The sequence below is a fragment of the Octopus bimaculoides genome, chromosome 1 (assembly GCF_046866305.1).
Source record: "Octopus bimaculoides isolate indiv1 chromosome 1, ASM4686630v1, whole genome shotgun sequence".
NCBI lineage: Eukaryota > Metazoa > Mollusca > Cephalopoda > Octopoda > Octopodidae > Octopus > Octopus bimaculoides.
The window spans coordinates 136,154,038-136,162,894 of record NC_142928.1 but is presented as its reverse complement, the minus strand read 5'-3'; the positions used below and the strand labels follow the sequence as shown (position 1 = coordinate 136,162,894).

Genomic DNA, 8,857 nt, shown 5'->3' with positions numbered 1-8,857 from the left:
ATTACCAGAGAGCATTATTAATAGATAACTATTAGCTAAAATAATGGTTCCTTGTTTAACTTCCTCATTAGCCATACAAATACAACACTTTTTCATCAGCTCACTGAAATACAATTTATAGCAAGGAGCCGTTAGAACACATTCATCATGCAACACAAAATAAAACTAGATAGGAAAACATCAGTTGATAGTGCAACCATCCTATTTAGAATCCCTCATGAGGTAAAGATTAATCATGTAAGCTATATTAATAGGAAAATGCAAGGCAAATATTAACAGACTGATAGAGTGTGCTAGTAATAAACAATAGCCACTTCCTGATTCCTGAAAGAGACCTGGAATCGTTGATAGTCAAAATTTGAAATCCAGCAATGGTGACACAATATTATATCAATCATATGATTCCTGTTTATTATATAATGGCAGTAACATACCAACAATAACCAATTTATCCTCAAAATTAGTTTGCTCAGTTATAGAAACTAGGAATTTTATTAAGAGCATTGTAGTTCGCTTGACGCGGAGAATTTGAATGCTTTGAATGCAAAGAACTGATAAGAAAACACACAAAAAGTCCTAACTAAAGTAAAAAAGGTAAAACTCCTGCTCACTCACGCTTACATGTATATCTATCTATCTATCTCTCTCTCTCTCTCTCTCTATATATATATATATATATATATATATATACTAGACTACCCGTGATCCATTGTGTCACTGGGAAACTCTGAGTTTCCCAGTAACACAGTTTTGTTTCGTGGGTTGGAAAGATTTGGCTGCTATTTCTTGCACGCCCAGCTACCATGTAACAGGTATTTTGGGTCCTTTATCGCAAATAGCTGTTACGTGGTAGTAAGGCGTGCTAGAAATAGCAGTCAAATATTGGAGGGGAGATAAGTTAAATGCACTCGGAAAAAACTATTTCCCACTGAGGTTACGAACAGGTCTTTTACGAAATGTCTACCATATTTTTTAAGTCATTTTCACTTTAGAATATGTTTTAAATATGCCAAAAACAATTTTTGTAATGGTATTCACTTGAAAATAATTTTTAAAAATATTGAAATATTGTCTGTTTAAAGAAAGTTAAAATATACATACTTACTGTACAAACAGCTTACATTTGTGAAATCACATTCATTTAAAAATATTTCTAAATGATTAGAATATTGTGTTTAACAAATGCAAAAATAGAAATTGAAAAAAAAAAAGATTGCTCTTTTTTTCCCATTGTCAACTCACATAAGAGTTTCTTCCCTTTCAGGATGAAGCTTATTTTCGGAACATTTTTCTGTTACGCACCATTTTGAGTATTTATAGCCTGAAAATCCCTAATATCTTGAAAACTACTTTACCGATTTATGCAAAACTTGTTTCATTCAATTCATATTAACATTTCAGGGTAAACTTAATTCATGGTATTTTCCCATTATGCACCAGTTTTGCTGATTAACATTACAAGCAGGCAAGCAAGATTGAAACTGACTTTTAATGTATTATATATCTTATCTTTTATCTTTTATTTGCTTCAGTTATTGGACTGTGGCTACACTGGGGTATTGCCTAGTAGAGTTTAGTTGAGCAAATCAACCCCAGTACTTATTTTTCTAAAGTTTAGTACTTATTTTATAGATATCTTTTGCAGAACTGCTAGGTTATGGGGCTGTAGAGTGATATTAAAATGATTATTAGTGTAATGTATTTTTATGGGTGTATTAATCAGTCATGAAAATAGAGTTAGGAAGATAACTCTATTTCTTCAATATGTGTAAGTGTGTATGCACATTTGTTTATGTTTATACATATGTACGTATATATATTTTATTATTATTAGTATTATTATTGAGTGAGAGAGCAGTGCATGCCATCAAAGTGACACTGGAGAAAAATATATGAAGTCCAGTATACCCATCAAGATTACCTGCCTGATAAGGGTACACACCAGGTACATGTATCACAACCATATGTGCACGACATGGTGACCTCATATCAACATAAACAGCACATGACCTTGCAGGTGGGGCCCAAAAATTTTCTTCAGATTGAGTAGACCTTCCTGTTCAAAAGGTCCCTGAATAAGGGTTGTTTAAGGATGCTGAATGAAACACCCGTTTCCAAAGATGAATTATCCAAACCCCAAAGAATTCCTCTTAACACATGGCTATGATGCTCCCCCACTACTGCTCATGATCAGGGATGCACATATTGTCAGCCACCAAGGAACATGCTCAACAGGTTAAGGTCAAACAACTGACAAGCAAATCTATGGTATTGAGCAGAATATTTGCTGTAGCTTGTCTTTTATACCAGGACAAAACAATTATTATTATTATTATTATCATTAATGCAGTGAGCTGGCAGAACCATTAGCACACCAGACAACATGCTTATGACACTTTGTCCATCTTTACGTCCTGAGTACAAATTCTACTGAGGACAACTTTGCTGTTCATTCTTTGGGGGTAAAAAAAAAAAGTACCAGTTAAGTACTGGGGGTTGATGTAATCAACTTCCCACTCTCTTCAAAAACTGCTGGCTTTGTGCCAAAATTTGAAACCGATATCATCATCATCATCATCATTATTACTATTATTAGTTTACTTTTCTTAAGGTTTGAACTTACCAGTACAAACAGTGTTGTATTTTGAAATCTTTAGCACCATAACCAAAACTTAGTATTACAGCTTGAAAAAGTGGGTAGAGATGTTGCTTTTGTTGGTGTGCCTATATAATTATATGTGTATATATGCATGTGTGTGTGCGTGTGTGTGTGTGTGTGTGCATGTGTGTGGTGCATGTGTGTGGTGCATGAGTTTGTGTTCTAATGTCACCTTTTGTATCTTTTTAATTTGTTACTCACCAGAGAATAATTGGTATACTGACTGCATGCGTTTTACACAAATCTCAGATTTATCATTTGAAACACAGGAAGTTACCACAGATAATGGATTACTGACTAGTAAGGTGTTAAGTTGTTTTTATGTATCTTCTTGAAACCACAGTTATATAATTCAAGTTATATCCAGATTATTACACTGATTTTTAAATGGAAATGTTGAGAAAATATAAGAGCTAGCTGACATTTTAATGCTTATATGTGTGTGTGTGTGTGTGTGTGTGTATATATGTATGGAGCGAGATGATCAGGTGCAGTTGCTTGGGGGCTGATGATCTGGCACAGCTGAATGGACATCCAACCTGTTATGGCCACAGTATTTTTTGGTGCTGGAAAGAAAGGGACACACAGACACAAAAAGAGAGAGAGAGTGACAGACAGAGAGACTGCACATACATAAAAACACAACTAGATGTTCACACACATGCAGAGAGAGAGAGAGAGAGAGAGAGAGAGAGAGAGAGAGAGAGAGAGAGAGAGAGAGAAACAAAAATGTCTCATGTCAAGTAAGTTAACATTGAATCAGTGATGCCAGATAGGCAGCACCAAAGCAGCCATGCCAAAACCCATGTATATATATGTCCCAGATCTATGTGTGTATATATATAAATATACAAACGTTTTCACCTGAACACTGGGAGCAAGAAACACTGAGTAGCAACTGAGGCAGACTTAGGGATGAGTGAATGTATCCATGCATATAATGCTTGTGCTTCACCATCATTAAAATGCATCAAACATATCCTGTAAAATGGTTGGCCAACAACCAGAGACAATATAGAGAAAGAGAACTCCAGTTCTACTGAAGACAGGACGACCTCTCTCATGTTGTTGCTACCATAAAATGCATCATCTAGTACACTCTGTGAAAAGACTAATGGTAAGAAGGCTATCGAATTGTAGAAAATATGGCAAATTGGAATGTATGTGACATGGTCCCTGATCTGCCTAGGAATGAGAGTAACTCCAAATAACAACTGACTTGGTCCATGGCAACCTGGCTCATTCAACTTATGTTAGCAAGGAACAGATGGAAAAATGATGTACATGTGTGTGTATATATATATATATAATCATCATCATCATCATCATCATTGTTTAACATCTTTCCATGCTGGCATGGCTTGAACGGTGTTTGACTGAGGGCTGGCAAGCCTCAAGGCTGCACCAGGCTCCAATCTGATCTGGCAAAGTTTCTACAGCTGGATGCCCTTCCTAATGCCAACCACTCTGAGAGTGTACTGGGTGCTTTTTATGTGCCACCAGCATGAGGTCCAGTCAGGCAGTACTGGCATCAACCACACTTCAATGGTATTTTTACATGTCACCGGCACAGGAGCCAGTCAGGAGGCACTGGCAATGACCATGCTCAAATGGTGCTTTTTCCGTGCCAAATCCGAAAGAGAAGCACACTCTAAGTTATAGAGCAGCAGAGTAATTAGATAAAGATAATTATGGCAGGTCTGTGGGGTTACCCAGGGTTTCACATCCATAAAGCACTTAGCTTTACAGCGTTGCTTCAGACCCTAATGGTTAGTGGCCTATAACCTCTCTTCAAAGTGGAGGGAAAAAAGACGTTGCAGCTACTTGTTGAATGCATGGACAAAGGAATATATATTTCTTTAATAACAGTAGAGTTACACATGTTACTCAAAATTTTAGCGTTTCATTTAAAGCGCTTACCTAAACACACACATGTATATACATACATACATACACACACACACACACACACACACATATATATATATATGCATATTTAGAAAGCACAAGTTCTACTCAGATGAATATGTTGCAAGGTTCACAAGTGATTTCCAAGAGATCTGAAAAAGCCACTCAGAAAGCCTCCATGATGATGGGAAAGAAGGTCACAATCATGAAAGAATTGGAAGCATATTGTGACCAGCAGTGTATAACAAGGTTCAAAAGTCTGGTTGATACAGTGATATGCATATTTAGTTAGCTGTAAAGTTACATATGTGGCTCAAAGATCTAGAGTTTCATGTAAACTATTTATCAAAATCATATATATTTCATGTTACACTAAGAAACAGTGTACACAACCAGGATTTTTTACTTGAGTCAAATGTAATAAACTGTTCCAATAACTAGTTAGAGTATCTACATAAGTAGAGACTGGACCAGCTAATTTGTACTGGCATCAAGTCATATAAGTTGTAATAAAGAAGTCAAACTAAATAGTGATATTTTGAAATCATTCAATATGAATGTTTCAGGTCTGTGTAATATAAATAATAGGAAATGCATGCATCCATTGTGAAAGACCGACATATTAAATGATTTCGAAATATAACTATTTGGTTTGACTTCATTATTACAACTTACACAAACTTTCTAGATAACTGGATGTAGTTACTGAGTGTACTGGGTGCATTTTATTATGGCACCAGCACTGGAGAGGTTGTCATGTTCACTCTACCCTACATTGCTTCAGTTTGTTTGTCAACCACTTTACATATGTAATATATTTATCATTTGTGATGTAAACCTGAATCAGGGTTCACTTCAACTGGCCTTTTACTTGACTGAACCTATCGGGAGATACCTACAGTTGACAATAGATGATTAAATAGAATCTTGGTTAAACAAACATAGGTGACACTCCTAACACAAGTATGTACTGAGCAATTTTATGATTCCTGTGCCACAAACAGAATATATATATATATATATATATATATATATATATATATATATATATATATATATATATGTATGAAGTAGTTCTGGTGTACTTAATGTAATAATGTATTCTCTTGAAGAACTATTGTGAATCTGCAGCCAGACTTACTATTAGCATCCATTGCAGATGATTTAAATAGCCACAATGGTAAAACACATGTAGGAACAAATGGTATAAATTGTATGTTGTTTTTATACATTTTACTGATATACACACACACACACACACGCACAAGTATACTGTGTCTATTAAATTATATATATATATATATATATATATATATATAAAAATAAAGTATTTCAAAATATTTATCTGAAAATAAATAGTAATTGATTAGATGACTAAGAATAAATGAGTAAACAAAATATTTTTCATATTGCTTTATGAAACTAAAAATAAAATAAAATAAAATGAAAATGAATAACAAATAGTTTTATAGTTGTTTATTTTGTTGCCTTTGGACAAAAATATGACTATTTCCACAATTCTCAGTTTAAAATTCCATGTTAGGAATTTCAAGAAAATATTGTTTTACTATGTAATAAATTACTGTTATTTGTTAGATTAAGGAGAATTAAACTTGTTTGTAAATGTAATTAAACATTTCTAATTTGGATGTATAAATAATGGAAAAATAATATCTACCCTTGATATGTTTTCTGTAGAACTGGAAGAGCAGGTTATTAAAGTTCATAAAAATAAACAAAATTATATGAATGAACAAACTTAAAGAACTCATATAAAATATACTCAACAGAGGAACAGTAATCTTCACATGAGGAACAATGTTTGCTTATAGCACATTGGCAAGTTATGGGTGTTTGCTAGATTAATATAGGATATTTTTCTAAATGGATGTTGTATTTGTCAAGCTCTCAGCAGCCAATCAATATAAATTAAATGACTGTGAAAGAATCTAGAAATAAATAAGAATGTAAATTATAAAATTGTTAGCTGATGAGTTTATTTCGAAGCACTCAGCTGTATTTGTGTGAGAGCAACACCCATTAATTCACCAATGTCTAAACAACCAGCAAACTAAGGCAACAGCAAACAAAATTGAATCACAAGCTGTCAATCAATTATTTACAATTTGTTTTTGTTTTTCATGCAAAGATTTTTATATGAGAAAAGTGTTCTCCATTTCCACTGTTATTTCTTCTCTAAATTAATGAATATTGAATTAAATTAGGACAAATGTCACATAAACACTGAATTATTTTGACCAAATTGCTTAAATGGAGAGGAATTCTTCTCATTGTTCCTGGAACCAATTACATTCAATAAACAGTAAAGGAACTGAACTTAAAAATGACACGCAACTTACTTTATTGGTCAATACTAAACAAAAGCTTAAATTGATGATTTCTGTTTGTGAAAAAATACAACAGCAAAATGTAATCATTAATAGAACTAATTAAGATACAGAGTGTTGTTCAAAAATATTATTAGTGGAAACATTTATGATATTAATATAATTTCATAGAAAAGCTAATCTACTCTGTAATTGGCTTGATATAATAAACTGAAATAAAACAAATAAATAAATATTTAAAGCAGAAATAATCATCATGTTTGAGAAGAACAATATAAGATAATACAAAAGTTAAAGGGAAACAAAATAGTGTTTTTGTAAATAATAAAATAGGTAAAAAAAAAACAAAGCAAAAAAAAAAAAAAAATTGAAGTAAATTAGTTGTGCTAACAGGTCAAAGTAATTTGCATATGGGAGGAGAATAACAGAAAAATTACAGCGGCAAATGAAAATACTTTGAATGGAAATTTCAAAGAATGGAGTGAAAAACAACACATGGAATTTCTTAAGATTGCACAAGAATGAAGAGAGCTAAATTGAATTTTTTTTCTTTTACTTATTACTTCTTTGATAATAATTAACCATTAAATAAAGGGAGGAAGATATTTATGTTAAATGAAGATTTCATAACTGTTTAAGTGCAAAAGAATAAAATGCTCACTTGTGTTTCAGCAATAAAGTTCTTAGAACATTGCCCTTATCTTCTGGCTGAATAAGGTCATAAATATCCATCTGTTCAACAATGTTGTGAGCTATTGACTTTAAATCTGTGCTTTCCAAATCCAGTAAAAATACACCTGGAAGAAAAAAGGTCTCTCGTGAGAAAAAAAAAATGCAATGTTAATATAGGCGCAGGAGTGGCTGCGTGGTAGGTAGCTTGCTTACCAACCACATGGTTCCGAGTTCAGTCCCACTGCGTGGCACTTTGGGCAAGTGTCTTCTACTATAGCCTTGGGCCGACCAAAGCCTTGTGAGTGAATTTGGTAGACGGAAACTAAAAGAAAACTGTCGTATATATGTATATGTATATATATATATGTGTGTGTTTGTGTGTCTGTGTTTGTCCCCCCAACATCGCTTGACAACCGATGCTGGTGTGTTTACGTCCCCGTAATTTAGCGGTTCAGCAAAAGAGAACGATAGAATAAGTACTAGGCTTACAAAGAATAAATCCTGGGGTCGATTTGCTCGACTAAAGGCGGTGCTCCAGCATGGCCACAGTCAAATGACTGAAACAAGTAAAAGAGTATACCTATGGCCTTTCCATATCAGTAACACAACAAATTATAAGCAATAAACTTAAATTGCCAGACTATTGATTTGGAAAATTACTCAATATTTAATAAATATGACAAGTTATGAAATTTTATGAGAAAATTCCACCTTTACTAGAAAACTTCAATACATCAATATAAATTTGATTTTGTGATAGTAAAGTCACTGCTTCAAATTATATTAAGTTGCCAAAAACAAATGCACATTCATGAAATAAAATGTACAAAAGTTAAATAAGCAATTAGTAATAATTTTTTTCCATGCTAGTATGGGTTAGATGGAGAATTATTTAAATCTCAGGATTTTATGGCTAGATGCTATTCTGGTTGCTAACTCACAATTTTTTTCAAAACAAAGGATTTTCATATTCCATGTCTTTCAAAGTGCAGAGCTACTGGGCATAATGTCAACAAGGAATGTCAACATCAGCACCACTTTGCTCACACACTGACAAATGAAATATCAACCTATATACACAAACATACAAATACACACATACATTTACGACAGGCTTCTACATAGTTTCCCTCTACCAAATTCACTCACAAGGTATTGATTGAGTAGGAGTTATAGCAGAAGACACTTGCACAAGATATCACACAGTGAGACAGAACCTGGAACCTTGTGATTGCAAAGTGAACTTAACCACACGACTATGTCTATATCT

At 33.4% G+C, this 8,857-nt stretch overlaps 1 protein-coding gene across 29 annotated transcripts in view; it reads right to left on the bottom strand.

The window, feature by feature from the left end:
* LOC106871495 (anion exchange protein 3) overlaps positions 1 to 8,857 on the bottom strand; it is a 746,335-nt gene that overhangs the window by 155,841 nt on the left and 581,637 nt on the right. For all 29 annotated transcript variants that reach the window (XM_089359039.1, XM_089359081.1, XM_089359088.1 and 26 more), the window contains one exon: positions 7,577 to 7,712. In XM_089359039.1, coding sequence (XP_089215165.1) covers positions 7,577 to 7,712 — 136 coding nt within the window. The remainder of the gene's footprint in view (positions 1 to 7,576; positions 7,713 to 8,857) is intronic.